The 16,654-nt window shown below is 45.4% G+C and overlaps 1 protein-coding gene across 2 annotated transcripts; it reads left to right on the top strand.

Annotated features, from left to right (window-relative positions):
- The first annotated feature begins 4,573 nt into the window (after window positions 1-4,573).
- Window positions 4,574-12,539, top strand: LOC311030894 (TANK-binding kinase 1-binding protein 1-like). Of its 2 annotated transcripts, none has more exons than XM_084036929.1 (12): window positions 4,574-4,805; window positions 4,911-5,042; window positions 6,034-6,138; window positions 6,247-6,397; window positions 7,168-7,361; window positions 7,937-8,004; window positions 8,077-8,183; window positions 9,001-9,191; window positions 9,268-9,549; window positions 10,289-10,369; window positions 10,724-10,951; window positions 12,384-12,539. In XM_084036929.1, exons 1-12 carry the CDS (start codon window positions 4,575-4,577, stop codon window positions 12,510-12,512), a joined length of 1,899 nt encoding a protein of 632 aa, XP_083893055.1. In that variant the 5' UTR covers window position 4,574; the 3' UTR covers window positions 12,513-12,539. The 2 variants fall into 2 exon arrangements, with proteins under 2 accessions (XP_083893055.1, XP_083893054.1); XM_084036928.1 differs by having other exon boundaries at window positions 4,574-4,811.
- Window positions 12,540-16,654: the final 4,115 nt, after the last annotated feature.

The raw sequence follows: 16,654 nt of genomic DNA, 5'->3' as shown, positions 1-16,654 counted from the left end.
GCGCGCATTCCCGTGCCCAGGTGGTCCGGGATACCAACCGTCTTCTGCTGCATGTGGCCGACTGGGCGTCACTGTCAACATTGCAAAAAGTTGCCTGGTCCCCACTCAGCGGATTGCTTATTTGGGTCTGGATCTGGACTCGGTCACCATGAAGGCCTATCTGTCGGAGAAACGTGTGAGCAACATCCTCCAACTCCTCCCTTTCTTCAAGAGGGGCAGGCGGCTACCTTACATTCATTTCCTGCAGCTCCTGGGCAAACAGACGGCTGCATCGACTGCCATACCTTCCGGCCTGTTGCTACTGCGCCCACTCCAGATGTGGCTGAACAGCTTCCATCTGGACCCGAAGTTTCACAGGCACAAGCTGATCATGGTGTCTCAGGTGTGCGTCCACGCTCTGGCACCATACAAAGACAGGGCTTTCTAATGGGGGGGTGCGCCTCTGGGGGTCCTCCCTTCCTTCCGAGAGACGGTTGCCACAGATGCATCCCAGTTGGGGTGGGGTGCAGTCTGGCGTGGCAGGTCCGCCCAGGGACGGTGGTCTCTTCGGGACCGCACGCAGCACATCAATGTGCTGGTGCTGCGGGCTGTCCACCTGGCTCTCCGACATTTGTTACCGCACCTGCAGGGGAAACATGTGCTGGTCCGGTCAGACAACAAGGCAGTGGTCTCCCAGGTCAATCATCAAGGGGGCACCAAGTCGGCGCAACTGCTGCAGGTGTCCCAGCGCCTGCTGACATGGGCCGCTCCCCGTCTGTTGAGCTTGCGAGCAATGTGGCTCCCGGGGGACCAGAATCAGGTGGCAGATTTCCTTTCTGGGAGTGGAGGCTACACCAAGAGGTTGTCGAGCTGATCTGGGGCGTTTTCGGCAGGGCAGAGGTGGATCTCTTTGCCTCCAGGGAGTCGACCCATTGTCCCCTATGGTTTTCCTGGATGGAGGAGGACAGTCCTCTGGGACAGGATGCCTTGGGGCACGAGTGGCCCAGCATGTTCCTGTACGCCTTCCCACCGCTGCCTCTGATCCTCCCGATGCTGCAGCGAGTCCTTCATCGGGGCCACCACCTCCTCCTGGTAGCCCCGTTCTGGCCAGGAAGGCCCTGGTTTCCACTGCTGCGGCAGCTCTGCTGCAGCTCGCCATGGCGTCTCCCAGGGAGGAAAGATCTCCTGTCACAGCTAGGGGGGCGGATTTGGCACCCCAACCCCTGCCGTCTCCAGCTTTGGGCCTGGCCGCTGCAGGGCCCAACACGCTTCTGACCGGTTGCACTGAGCCTGTCCGACGAACCATCTTGCATGCTCGTGCATCATCCACCCGTCTCCAGTATGAGAGCAAGTGGAGGAGGTTCTCTGCCTGGTGCGCTGACAGGGGGGAAGACCCCACTTCTTGTCCGGTGGCCACCATTCTGGAATTTCTTCAGTCTCTCCTGGACGACGGCCGTGCACCTTCCACTTTGAAGGTGTATGTGGCAGCCATTTCATGGCAGCATGACTTGATAGACAATGCTACTGTAGGGTGCCAGCGGCTGGTGTCTCTATTTTTAAGGGGGGCATTGAGGCTGCGGCCCTCGGTCTCCCCCAGGGTTCCAGCGTGGGACCTCTCCTTGGTGCTGAAGGCCCTGTCTTCTTCACCTTTCGAACCTATCGACTTCCGTACATATTTTTCCAAAATATGGTCCCATGTCTAACGTTGCACTGTTTTGTTAAAGTGAATTTTCTTGATTTAGCTTCAAAACAAATTTGATAACACAGTAAAGAAGTCAAACACTGACCTCAGCATCATCACTCTCCTGTAGCTGCGGTCAACATGGACTCAGTCGATGCACACAATGTGATGATGAGGCAGTCCACTCGCCTTTGTGTTTGGCCGCAGGGGGTTGTGGGTAAAGGCCGACCGTTAGTCCATTAATAAATGAACCAACCATGTGATGAAGACATATGGCCTTGCTTCTGATGTGCCCTTGGCTGCCCTGTGTGTGTGTGTGTGTGTGTGTGTGTGTGTGTGTGTGTGTGTGTGTGTGTGTGTGTGTGTGTTTGATAAAAAGTCAATAGAACTAAGAGGGAGATACAGAGGAAGAGGAGGATAAATAGATGATAGACACAAGCAGTGTGTGGGCCTGATGTGTGTGTGTGTGTGTGTGGGCTGGCTGTGTGTGTGTGTGTGTGTGTGTGTGTGCGTGTGTGTGGGCTGGCTGTGTGTGTGTGTGTGTGTGGGGGGGGGGGGGGGGGCTGGAAGAGTGGGAGTTATCTAGAGAGATGCTTTGACCTCCCTTCCTCTCTGCTGCTGCTGCTGCCTTGCCTTCGAGCACTGTGGCAGCTGCTGCTCTTAAACAGGAATGACGTGTCAGAATGCACAGAAAAATATAAGCCACACTGCCACACTGCAAGATATGGTTTACAGACTAAATAGTTGTTCAAAATGATTTATTATTATTTATGATCTATTTTGCTGCTTGATACAAAGGAAAACTCCTTATATATATATATATATATATATATATATATATATATACCCTGCCTTCGCCCAATGACAGCTGGGATCCGCTCCAGCCCCCCGCGACCCTGAATACAGGATAAGCGGTAGAAAATGGATGGATGGATATATATATATATTGCAATATCATGCATTCCTAGTATGAACACTAGATGTTGCTGTCATTACTTGGTCTTCATTGATTACTAGTCAATGAAAACAGTCACCTCGGTCAGATCACGTAAACATGGCAGAACAGAAAAGAATGAGTGAATGCCGAACATTTAAAAAAGCTGAACGTAATTTCAAAGGGGAATTTTATTTTTCTTTATTTGCAAGGAATCCGTTGTGGCGATGGTAAACATCAGTCCCACTCTGACACTTTGACACGCAAATAAGACTTTCTGGTCTATAAAAACCTGTCTCCTACCAAATTACATTCCCATATAGTGCACTCTCAATTACCTTTCAAGGGGATTTTCTCCGGGATACAGGTCAGAGTTTGAAACATGTGTTTAACATAACATGCTACAAAACTACTTAACAACAGTACTTGGTTAGTAAAGAAGAAACTGCCTGGTTTGGTTAAAGGGAAGATGAAATTTAAACCTGGGCTGCGTCTATATCCAGATATTCTTCCCGTAGTTAAAAATGATGCATTTGGTCTACTATTGTTGGGTCCGTTTATTTTGCCGGTTTATCCTACTGACTACGCAGCAAGCATGTACTCAACTCATAACCAGGACCTCTCTTCTGCGTTTCTCTGCGTTGCCTCTCGTCTCTGTGTTTATACAGTGGAGTCACGAAGCCTCGGGATAAACACCGACTCTAACTCTAATGGACATGTTTGGGCCTCGCTTTGCACCACCAGGACAAATCTGCAACTAGTTGAGTCAACACACATATTTGCGTTATACGCACTCGCACTGCCTCTGAAATTCACTTCAGCTTCGGTTTGAACACAGCTTAGTGCCGTCTTTATGCTTAATGGAAGAAAACACTTAAATGTGTGGGAGTGAAATGATCCTCAGTTATCAAGGGAGAAGGAAGGTCAGTCAGTGTCCTACTCAGACATTAAATATGGGTCAAAGAGAGAGCAATAGAGCAGGGTGGTCAGAATGGCTGTGGTCCTACTATAGAGACAAGGGGAAGAGCAGTCCAAGGTCAAAGGTCAGCTGCGGCCGCAGGTTGGTTGCTTCCTCAGTCCATTAACTCACCACCGTCCGTATCTGCTGCATGTGGCTGAGGTAGACTACAGAGTGGAGCCACATCAACACCTGAATCACAGCATTGCTCAGAGCAAAAGCCCATTCCCTCTACCGATCACATGGTCCAGGTTTATAGTCCTCTTCACGCACTGCAGAACCCGCTTGGTGTCTCTTCAAAGCCTGCAGTTGTTCTTGACAAATGGAGGCCTGTTACATAATGGGCAGCCCACTAACACCGCTGACTCTATATGATGTATCCTTTAACAGAGTACAAGTCATCGCCTGTATTCTGCTGCATTTGAACCTGTGTGATACTTTTATCTGTTGTAAAGTAGTTGGCTCCTGTTAGATCACGTATTATTAAAATATTAAAAAGTACTCAAATTGATTCCTTGACTAAATCAGAGGATCTATTTATTCTTGCCATCAACTGCAATTTCTGTTAAATTCATTTCTGCTGATGGAGCAGAGAACATAAAATGATAACACTAAAGGAAAAGAAAATCCTAACAGGTCCTCTTGATCCTGTTGTATTTTTAGAATGAAATTCTCCCTCTTTTTTGAGGTTGAGGGGGATCAGTTTTCAGCCGTAACCATGGAGACCAGCAGTGAGAGTCGGGGCAGGGAAAAGAGGGTGTACTTCACGGCAGCAGATGGGAAACGGCAAACTGTTGGCTCGCGGCCTCAGTGTGCCAGTTTGAACACACACATAGCGAGCGTCACCCCTGCCAGCACACGGGGTGCAACAGACTGACTCCCATAGGTGCCCCTGCTGTGTGAGGTTAAGGATGCAAAGTGACTAACTGAGCCGACTCGGCCGCTTTTGTCGGTCTGCCCAAAGTGTTTTCTACTACGTTTTAACCACGCACCTCTTTTTTCTCCTCTCCTACAGCTAACTGATGATGGATCTATTCCGCAGAGGAGAGCTGGGGCTGCTGGGAGGAGGAGGAGAGGGCCTGAGGGACGATGTGGGCATTCCCGGGATCAGCTGGTCGTCCAACCGGCTGCCGGAGGACATGTACCCGGCGTCCGGATTGGCTCTGGCTGCCGCCTATCACGACATCAAGAGCCGGCTGGCGAGTTTGGAGCGGGAGAACAGCAGCATCAAGAGGAAGCTCAAACACTACGAGGTCAAGGTGGAGAGCAGCTCACACGCTCACACGGTCCGCTGTACGATCTCATCGACTCTCCTCATGTCAAAGTTCTCTGCAAATTCAATCTCTTGTCTCCTCCAGTTTCCGATGGTCAGTGAATTTGGGGAGGAGAGGATACTGTGCTGTTCCTGTGAGCCAATCATCAAGGATACCAGCGTTATCCAATCAGAGACCACCAACCTACAACAGAGGGTCAACTCCCTCACTCAGGAGGTACTCAGACATCGAGCTGGCAGCTGAGCCAGAACGTTCACTTTGCTGTTTAAACCTAATCCTAGTTATTTCAAGCCCGACCATGACGGGGTTCCTGAATCCGAACATAGAGGTTTTGTTGCCGAAAAACATTATTTTTGTAGTGTAACGTCGTTGTGACTGACAGAAACAAACTAAATGAGATTTATGAGTTTGAATGTCGTGCTGTACGACACGAAATACATACAAGATTAAGTAGATTAACATTCTGTGACCATTTCACAACCCAGACTGTTGACAGAACTAAGCTGTTTATCTGTTTTGGTGGGGGAGCGGTATGAATGGTATGGTATTTTCACTTATAGAAAGTAATTAAACTTCATTCATAGAGCACCTTTTTTCTTAAATATGGAAGTGGACCGCTAATATGTTCACATAAAAATGGCCGCCCCTCTAACAGTCTTGCTGCATTGATTTGGATGGGGAAAGTCTCTTCTACTCTATTTTATTTCTATGGTTGTTAGCCGCCGTACTTCACACAGGGTCTCCTGTGTGAAGTTCCAGTTCTGTGGGAGACCAAAAGTCAACGTAGATTTATTTTATACGACATGTTATTATGCAAAGTTACTTATATTAACCCAAACCACAACAAAGTGCTTTTGTTGCCTTAACCTGAATTGTTTCCACGGTGGTGGTACTTCATTTTGGTGCTATTTAACAATATATGCAAACATAAATAATTAATTATCAATATTTTTATATCAAAAATCCATTATCTTCTTCCTGTAAAACAAAATAGGACGTGTGCCTACATCAGCAAATTCCAACCGATAATATGGATGATAACCGGAATATATATATATTTTTTTTTTCCAAATATATTTATTGGATTTTTTTAGTTTTTTTTGTTCCCTGTCTTGGGACAACACATTACAAATACTGATAACCGGAATATTTAAAAACATCAGGACTGGACTGACGTGATCTTTTCTCTTGTCCATCTCCATCTCAGCTCCAGAAGAGTAAGGAACGAGAGGAGAGGTTGGCGGAAGTCATCCAGGCGTACGAGAAGATTCACTTGGAGAAAAGTAACGTCCAGAGGGACCTGGACAAGATGGTAAACATGCACATGCGTGCTTTACACGCCCTTCCCTTGGGATGAGGTTAGATCCGTTAGCGTTGAGCGACAGTTTGGGTTTCAGTGTCACTCGTGTGTTTGTGTCAGACGAGTCTAGCAGAGCAGCACGTGGAGCAGATCTGCAGTCTGGAGTCGGCGCTCCGACAGAGAGAAACGTCCCTTCAGAAGCTCAGCGCTCAACTCCGCAGCAAAGGCGCTCATCAGCTGCAGCTCCACACCAGCCTGGACGTTCCCAGAGGTGGGTCTTCAGCAGGAGGAGTTCTCCCTAGCATCATCGTCTCCGTGGCAACGCCCTTTGGGAGTGACGACACCAGCTGATCCAAACAAATGGGCCGAGGCTGGCCGAATGAAGCCTGGTCGCTGAAACATGCCCACCCATCTACCAAGCTAGCTGAGGCTAAAAGTCTAGGCTATATGCTAGCCTGTGTTGCTAGCCGGCTAACGTTAGCCCTGTGGTCTCGTTGCTCCCAGTGCTAATAAATCTGTCACATGAATGGGGATATAAGCTTTAGGTACCAGGCTCAGGCTGCAACCTCCGGTTCTGAAAAACAAAGCTTAAGCTGGCATTCTCTCTGCTGGCCATCAGGGGGCGACGCCTCTGGTTGCAAATAGAAGTCTGATTGTATAGAAGTCTATGAGAAAATGGTCCTACTTCTCTCTTGATGTATTATCTCAGTAAACATTGTAAACATGAGTTTATGGCCTCAATCTCTAGTTTCAAGTCTTCTTCAATCCAGCATGATGTTCATTTAGTACATTATGGTCCATTTAGAGTCCACCAGACCAGAAAGCATAGGATGCTTTAGGGGGCGGGGCTACCTGCTGATTGACAGGTTGTTACTGCAGCCTCACTATTGTCGCTACTATTACAATTAGGTGGGGTGTTCACTTCCGAGGGACAATTGCCAAACTTGAGACAAAAGTGTCGGGTGACGTCACCATGACAACGTCCACTTTTTACACTCATGCATGTAAAACGACAATATGGAATTAAATTGGTTTTCCCAGAGGGCCGCGGGCCAACCCTGCAGAGCTCCCGTAGTCTGGACGCCCTGTCCGACCTGAAGCTGCAGCGACTGGAGGCGGAGCTGGACGGAGCGCGGCATCAGGTGGAGGGAGCCTGCCAGAGGGAGAAGGAGCTGAGGGCAGAGTTTCAGAGGCTGCAGCAGGAGGTAGACCAGCTCCAGGAAGCACAGAGACAGGTAGGTCTCACCGCTACATTATCTCTACTGCAGACTGGGGCCATGTTAGAGACGATGGGATGAAAATTCAGGGGCAGATCCAGGACATGAGGGCATTCGGGGCTCGACCCAGACCCCAATAAGGAGGTCCAGGGTGATAACCCCCCAGGAAAAAAGAACGTGATAAACAAGCTCCATTTTGATGCTTTTTTTATTCACTGTGCATTCACAATATTATCCTGATAATCTAAATATGTTTAAAATTCTTAAATGGACTCACTTTACATTTAGTTAAAAAAAAGATTTTTTTTATTGCATCACAGATAAGACTTTCTTTAGTGAAAATCCTTGTAGGTGAAAAACTATCAAATAGGTTCTCTGCCTCAACTATGCTAAATGTCCAATTTCCTCAGTAGCTGCAACATCCAACTTAAACATGAGCAGAAGGTTGCAGGATGGTTCCGGACTAAACATAGATTAAAATCAATAAATAAAAATAGTTGGAGTGCTAGAGGACATAGACAAGCCTGCACCAACAACATCAGTAGAAGTGTGTTGGATTGCTCCAGTCCTAAAGCCCGGTGTTGTTGTGTCAGTCACAGGAGTTGGCCCCGCACTGCGAGCACTGTGACGTGGAGTGGATCAAGAAAGCCGGGGACGAACAGTGAGTATGAAACTAAAAAATACTTTGTCCTGGTTTCAGAACGTCATTCACATGCGTTTCTTTACGTCGCAGGGTCAACCTAGCGTTAGCCTACACCGAGCTAACGGAGGAGCTGGGTCGTGTTCGCAATCTGGCTGTGAAACAGGGGGACCTTCTGCGACATGTCTCACAGGAGCCCGGTAGGTCGTCATGGTAACGGGGGGCTGATAGAGAGACACCGATATGGTGAAAGTCTACGAGCTTGAAAGTTCCAGAAAAAGTATTGAAGATCACCATCAAACTGTCCGTTTGTCATTTTGATTGCGTATTTTCACTGTGTGAAGTCACAACACAAAGACTAATTAATTATGGGATACTTTGAGTCCACGAGGGCAGGGGCCCTCTTCTTTTTAGGTCCAGGGACCCCTTACAGGGGAGAACATCTTCCAAAGACACCCTTATAATCCTAACACAGATTAAGCACATTTAAATCGCCGCTGGAAGTATGAGTGAAGCATGATTGACAGATCGACGTGATGTGTCACAATCATATCAGAGTTTCTAACGTTAACGTGGGCGGGAGGAATGGACACAATATGCTGGTTTTAGTGGTGCAAATGGTCCCCATCTGTAGAGCACAATTTCATAGTTTATAGCAAATTATTTTACGGACCCCCAGGCGTCCCCAGACCCCACTTTGAGAACCTCTGACTAGGTTATAATAATTCTTATACTACATTCAGACAGGACTCCAAATGGCGAGTGATAGTGAGTGATTTTTAAATCAAAAAACATATTTTTTCACCTGTTTTTCTTTGGCGTCATGTCAAAAAAAAGTCTGTGTCCTAATGAATCCATTGTAAATGACTCAGCACACTGTAGTAACGCTGTAGTACATATTCCAGGCCTATTTGTGGCGCTGTTTCTGCTACATAAATACACCAAAAACGGAGAAGAATAGACGAGTTATCGGAGAAGCCGGTTAAGTTTCTGTCTTGTTCTCTCTCCCTCCTCCAGTCTCCCGTCCCAGCCCTGCTCCTCAGCGTCTCTCCCCCACCTCCCCCCAGCGCCCCTCACTCTCCCCTGACCAGCTCCTCCCCACCCCCTCTCCTCCCCTTTCCCCTAACGAGGGCCCCGCCTCCTACTCCCATCAGCCCTCCTGCAGCCGCCTACGAGCGAAGTTCCAGGGTCGCCGTAGTTACTCGGAGGTGAGTTTTCGATGCGTCAACATCATTTTGCAGTCAAACGACAGAGCCTTTGACCTTTTGACCCTTCTTTCTCCAGGTGTCCGACCCGTCCCTCATCCACAGGCCGTCGGCTCGGCTGATGAGGGATCCAGTATCCACCCTCCCCAAGCCCAGACCCCTCCTGGGGGAGAAGCAGGGTTACGGCCAAATTAAAGCTCAGCTGCGCACCTCCTTGGTGGGCCTGGTCAGACCGGCCTCGGCTCACGGAGCCGGAGGAGAGCGAGGAGGTGGTGGGGGAGGAGAGAGGGGGGGAGGCAGCAGTCTGAGCAGCAGTCCACATCACTGTGCTCTGGACCGGGGCTTCCCTCTGGCTCCTGAGGTGAGACTTGAACTTTCATTTTCTTTACGTCAAAGAGAAACTTGCTTGATTGAAATTCTAGCGGCTCAAGGAAAATAAGGCTGTCTGAGTGGGGTTGAAAGGGTAACGTTCTGTGTAGCAGTTGCAGATTGAGGCCACTAAACAGGCAACTCCTCTCCATCAATTTACGTCCACTACAAGTCCTTCTAGTTGCCACTGACAGGCTCAGATTGTTATTATAAGTGTCAACATTCTGGGAAGGACCCTACACTGAAGGGCCTTAAACTGTCAGTCTCTCTGCTGGCCATCAGGGGGCGATTTAGAGTCAAACAGACCAGAAAGCAGGGGTTGCTTTAGGGGCGGGGCTACCTGGTGATTGACAGGTTATTACCATTGCCTCGCTGCCAACGCTACCAATAGAATAAGCCTCTATGATCACTTTAACACTTAGCTGTTAAGTTGATCTTGAATTATGAAGCTAAACAAGTTCACACAAGAATCCAGATGGATCCAGATCCAGTAAGGGTGCCGCTCTGCTGCTTGTGTTTGTCAGATCCACCCGTTGCTCCTCCACAGTCCAAATATGGTCACTTCCTTCACTGGTTGCAAAAATTCCAAGATGGCGACGGCCAAAATGCCGAACTGGAGGCTTCAAAACCGTAGTCCCAAAACCAATGAATGACGTCACCATGACGACGTCCACTTCTTCTATACAGTCCATGCATGCAACTCATGTAACCCTAATGCTCTATTCATTCAGGCACATCACTTCTGTCGTCATGACAACCCGCCTGAGCCCACCCCTCTGGTGACACCGCCACAGTCCTCTGATGATGAAGAGGTGATGATGATGATGATGATGATGGTGATGATGATGATGATGATGATGATGGGGATGATAATGATGATGATGGTGGTGCTGGTGATGACGATGATGGTGATGGTGGTCATGATGATGATGATGATGGTGGTGAAGATGATGATGATGATGATGGTGGTGATGATGATGATGATGGGGATGATGATGATGATGATGATGATGATGATGATGATGATGATGATGATGATGATGATGGTGATTATGATAACTGTGTGTGTGTGCTCTTCTCGTGACTTCAAAGTGGGAGTCATTCACCTGAAGTGTGTGTGTGTGTGTGTGTGTGTGTGTGTGTGTGTGTGTTGTGTACATTTACAGGACATATGTACATATCTATCACCGGCTGCCAGCCCGCCTCGGACGCTCGGCGCAATCGGGATTGGCTCATCATCGCCTAGGGAACAGCCCCTACACCCCTCATTCTCGTCTCCTAGGAAACAGCCCCACCATCCCTCTTTCTCATCCCCCGAGGGCCCTGCCGCCCTCTCCTGCCATCTGCCTCCCTACATGAACACTGAGCATGCTCAGTCATGGCCCTCCATTAACGTGAGTAGAAAACAATGATGAGACAAAGCAACTCATAGATCCCCTCCCTGTGGGCAAACTGGCTCATAACAGCTTAAAAGGATATCACACCAATGGACCAAACACATTTGTGTATGTGAGAGAGGGATTCAGCTGACTAATCAGAATATAGGGTGCAGTCGAATAGTCTTTTTTGCTTAGGAAGGTTCCTAACTGAAGAAGTGACCCGGAAGTAAACAAGTGGCCGCCATGATAAGAGCTGTTCGAATTCTCTAAATGCATAGGAAAGGAGCTCCAATGCTTCCTTTCAGAGCTCCTTTAGCATAGGATGCAACGGACCTTCCTATACGAAAGGAAAGGAGATTACGCCGACCCACAATTCTTTGCGAGAGCAACATTTAAAGTGCCGCACACGTCGGCCGTTCATGAAAACAAACGATATGTGCATTTACATATTTAACAATGACTTTCATGCAGACATATAGTCATTGGAATAGTGATGATAAATGTGTGGACAGTGATAATAATTGAATGTTTTTTATTTATTTATTTCAATCATGTTACAAATGTTTGACAAAAACGAAACTAAAACCACAAATGAAATGTAAATAAAACAACGGTCAAACAGGAGCTGCTGGAACTGAAGCCGGTCAGTGAACCAGCTGTTTATAAAACCAACATGGGGAGAAGTGGACGACGTGTTTTTTGTAGTCCATTTTTGTAGTTTCTCCAGCGCAGACGCACGTCAATCACCGGTGCCGATCATCAGCTGTCAATCATCAGCAGCCGCGTTATAATGACGTAGTTTAGTGAAAGTCCGGTCGGATTCTCTGAGCACCGCGGTCGACTATTCCTAAATCCTTTTGAGTTCTCCTATCGCCTTTCCTTAACCCCGTGACGTTTTCCCCAGAGGTCAAGGAATAGGAGTTAGGAATAGGAGTTAGGACCTTATTTTTTGACTATTCGACTGCACCCTTAGACTGAAAGTGGACTTGATCAGGGACACGCTGATGACTGTTGGATTCATATTTAAGGATACGTGAGGAACAAGATGGAACTACTGGTAGTTGGTTTACAAGGAACTGAGGGTGTAACTCATAATACAAATCATAATGTGTTTTTGTGCAACATCTTCATATTGTACTATATTTAGTCTTTGGGCACATGGGACTACTAATAATTCCTAAAATATAACATATTTAACCAAAACAGTAGTCCCATGTTCCTGGAGATGAACCACATTTCTCAGTCAAACGGTTTGACCAATATTTGATAAATGTGTGAGCCTGAGAACATCCCAGGGAACGCTTCCAATAAAGAAAAGAAAACAGGTTAATACAGCTTTAAAAATAATCACTTCTTAGCTACTTCCAACAACTGTTTGGATTTCAAAACTAAAAATGTGATTTTGCCGCCATGTTCAGTATCTTGACAGCTGTGTCTTCCTCTGTAGTTATGGATGGAGTCGGAAGAGAGTGCTGTTCGGAGCTGTCCTCTGTGTCAGCTGACCTTCCCAACCGGTTACCCTGACGACGCCCTCATCAAACACATCGAATCCCACTTGGAGAACAGCAAGATCTGACTTTTTTTCTTCCTTTTTTTAATCAAGCGTTGTCCACCCATTGTCTGCTGAGATGGACTCCAGGCCCGTACGGGTTGTTTTCTATTCCAGTTTTATCCCAGAATGGTTTGATGAGCCTGCATGCTTCTTCTATGTGGAACTTTCCCAGCATAGATCCAGAATCGTGGTGCAGGGGTTGCCATGCCTTGCTTAAGGGCCCCTGCCCTTTGCCCTTCCATCCAGATTGTGGAATTTGACCAGCGACCAAACATGTTTGATTTTCTCTTCATTTGCATACATTACCTTACGCTGTGTTCACACACAAAGCTTGACTGCCGGATTGTGTAGACACCAACGATGTTTCATCCAACATGGCCGTCCTGTCTAAGTATGACATCATCCAGAGGTGCTCGGTGAATTTCACCAAGCTGGATTCTCTGTGTCTAGCACACATCTGCTGGTTTACTACAGCTGGATGGACCCAAAACAAACGATTTAGCTGTGATTTAATTGCAATAAACAGATCAGAAGGATGCTGAAATAACTCCCTAATGATGGTGATCAGTAAAATGTCAAGTTTTTTTTTAGATCTGTCTGTAAGACTACAAGTTAACCACTTTTAAAATGCTTGTTTTCTGAATGGAGTCTGGTTGATGGGTGCTAGGCTATGCTAACATTGTAGCTGCTCCATCGACACTCCAAATAAGGTAATCTAGACATAAATACAGCAGAAACCTTGTTGTTTGGACCACAGACAGTCTCTGGTTTGTCCACATAGTCTGGTCTGGTCTCTGGACTAATGTGAGCTACTATCTAGACCTCTGGGGGACCACGGACACAGGAGACTACATTTGTTTCCTCTGATTCTGATTCAGCGATGTCAGGACACAAGCTGATAGGCTTTCAAAAAACAAAGTCACATAAATTTCTTGCTCTAAAATAACAACTAACAACGGAACGATGCAAATTTTGTGTATTTGCCTCATTCCTCGGCCACACATTTGCATCTTTTACGTCATTCAGCGTCTTTGCATAGATTCTGTATGCAGTCTTGCTTGGCGTTTATTGTGAATACAGCATAACATCTCTGACAAAGCTCCATATCAACCAGCGTTCTTTCTTTTCATTCATACAAAGACCTGAGGGGTAAAGATATAGCAGATGTGGAAAAGACAGAGAGCGGAGCTGCTGATGCTCCCATAGGAATTGTTATTGACGTCATGTATGCTGGTCTCAGAGCAGCCGAGGACGTCAGAAGATGTGCTGGAAACATGGTGACGCCTTTTATGTTCCAGCATGCACCAAACCCCTCCTCATAATGATTCATCTCAAAATATCTCTGGAATATATGAGTTATGATGAGGTAAAAGAGAAAAAAATAGTGTGCAGATGTAATTTGGTTATTTGGATATGATAATAACATGAATGAATACTATACAGTCTAAAAGTCTAATAGATAGTGTATGACGGGTTGATGTACAGGAATCAGCAGACGGGTGGATGATGATGAGGAACCACATGTAAACTCAACAAGAGGGCCACATTCTCAGGTTACTATGAGGAACATTTATCAAACTGTCTTATTTGCTTGTGAAGGTTTTAGACAGCCTTTTCGTTGCGGGAGTATTCCGCCATTATCCCACCCCGTCGTCAGTCTAAACGCTCACCGAGGCGGAAAGGTGTAACAGAATATTACTCTGAGACGCCGACGAAGGTCGTCACAGAGCCGCATCAGAGGAGAGACGAGGCAATACGGCGTTCTGTCTAAACGCTCCGAGCACCCGAGGAGGAAAAGACGTGATGTAGTGAAGACGCGTTACCAGGGCGACACGCCACCAAAAAACATGTACAGTTGACAACCACGAGCGAAAAATATTTATTTTATCCTGTATTACTTCAACAGTTGTACAACAACATGCAACTTTATTGTTGTGTAAAATTGTATTTTAAATGGACAAACATCATATTTGTAATTCAAGCAGGATTAGAAGTATTTGTCTCATGCAATTAACTGCTGTGATAAGTTTTCAAAATAAGATCCCATGGTGGTCCACTGGAGGGGGAGATTGGCTATTTCTATATCATCAGAGCCAGATCTGGCAATGGTGGAGCACAAGATTTTTGATTGGCGGAAATATATGATATATGATATTGGTTTTGCGTCACGTCATGATAGCTTATTCAGGGGTAGGTCTTCTTTCTGTTTTTGTTGATAATGTGTAACACTGATGAATAAAAATATGTATTAGCATATTCCGCTGCAACAGAAAGAAAAGGCACTATTTCTATTTTACCAGGCTGTACTGCCCCCTGCTGGAAGGAAGGGGGTAGACAGAAAAATGAGAGGTTTTCTAAAAGGATCCTGGTGCTCGGACTACAACTTTTGTCCACAGGGGCCGCCAAAATCAACATGAAATGAAAGTTCCTTGTAGTAACTTTAATAAAAACATGGGAGTAAAAAGCAAAAAAGGCCTCTGGGAACATGTTGGTGTGGTAATGAAAGTGGTGTCTTTACTCAACCACAAGCTTTATTTGGAGAAGACAGAGGAAACCATTTCAGCGACTTGTAAATGTCATAAAACATCTGTCTTTGTCATTTTTTCATTCATTCTTAATGATTATTTTATGATTACGACTTCATATTTTGTGATTATGTGAATAGTTTGTATACTGGCATATCTCATAATCCTTCATTGTTTAAATGACTGTCCCCTCATAATCATGAGAATTATTGCAGAATTCTGGAAAACATCATCAGCGTCACTTTTCTGATTATTAATTAGCTTTAACGATAAGAAAAGATTCATGACTTCCCTTAATCATGATGTTTATTCTCATAATTATGGCAATATATATATAAATTTTTAAATTCATGCTGATGAGATAGCATCTCATAATTATAGGGAACTATTATTAACTAATAATTATGTCTTGTTATGTATGACTCACCTAGTAATTATGACTTAGTATCTATGTGATCTGATTATTGTGATGTTGTATCTTATAGTCAAAATAAATTGTAATAAAAAGAAAAATTTGGGACCTACAAAGAAAAAGAAATAATTAGATATGAATTATGTTTAACATATCTAATAATTCTGACCTAATATTGCATAATTATGGTAAACAGTCTCATTTTCAAATAAATATTCATGCAATATATTTTCAACTCATATTTCCAGCAACTAAGCCAGCTTGCTAATTGCTAATTATTATGAGTTACTAAGTCATAATTATGACATTTTATCAGCCAATTAGAGATAGGAATTCCAATTTAAGTGTTTCATATTCCTGAGAAATTATTTTATGGCACAATCAAGAATTATCAACAACTTTTATGGATCTATTATATTTTATTATTATTCTTTTTCAGTTTGACATTGTATTTTAAATCTGCTGAAACATTCCTCTCTCATGAGTTTATGCGTTGTTGTTTTGCTCCACAGGTTTCTGCTGGTACTTAAAAACATGAGAAATATCACGTGAGTCATCATTTCTCACCTCTGTGTCATCTGAGCTGAACCACCTGGACTCATGTGGAGAAACTCTGGGCAGATTTACCCGACACCAACCGATTTTCTGACTCTCAGCTGTTATTGAGCTAGGATGAAAGCCACACGTATCAAGCAAAAAATAATAATCTATAAGAGAATTTAATATGAATCAAGCAAAAATACTCTTCGTTATGTACCTACATGGTTTGTTGTTCCCGGGATGGAAGGGATTTTATACATTTGACTCTTGTTGAGATGGACATACAGTATTATGAGCAGCTGGTCGGGGACTTGCTGCCTTGCTCAAGGACACCTGGCTGTGGTTGGACACACACTGGCTGTTTGAAAACCAACACTTCTTCCATGGAGCCAGCAGAAAGCTGTCTAGTCTGCTCTGTGACTCTAAATGGACCATAATGTACGACATTCACATCATGCTTTTGAGCATTAAAGCATATCTAGTTGTTTGAGTCGAAACACAATATATGTGTAAACATAAACCTGAGAATGAGCATCACATGTCCATCAGATGCTCTGTGCTTGTTTCTGTCGCCACCTGGCGAAGTGACAAGGGATTACACTCAGCCTGGAAGCTGAAGTGTGTTCGCCGCTGAAAGTAGGACATTTGGTGCAGGTGCACTGGTGTACATAGTTACATAATAACTGCTA

This window comes from Eutrigla gurnardus (genome assembly GCF_963514095.1).
Source record: "Eutrigla gurnardus genome assembly, chromosome: 20".
Lineage (NCBI taxonomy): Eukaryota > Metazoa > Chordata > Actinopteri > Perciformes > Triglidae > Eutrigla > Eutrigla gurnardus.
Note: the sequence above shows the minus strand (reverse complement) of the source record. Positions and strands in the feature narration are given on the sequence as shown.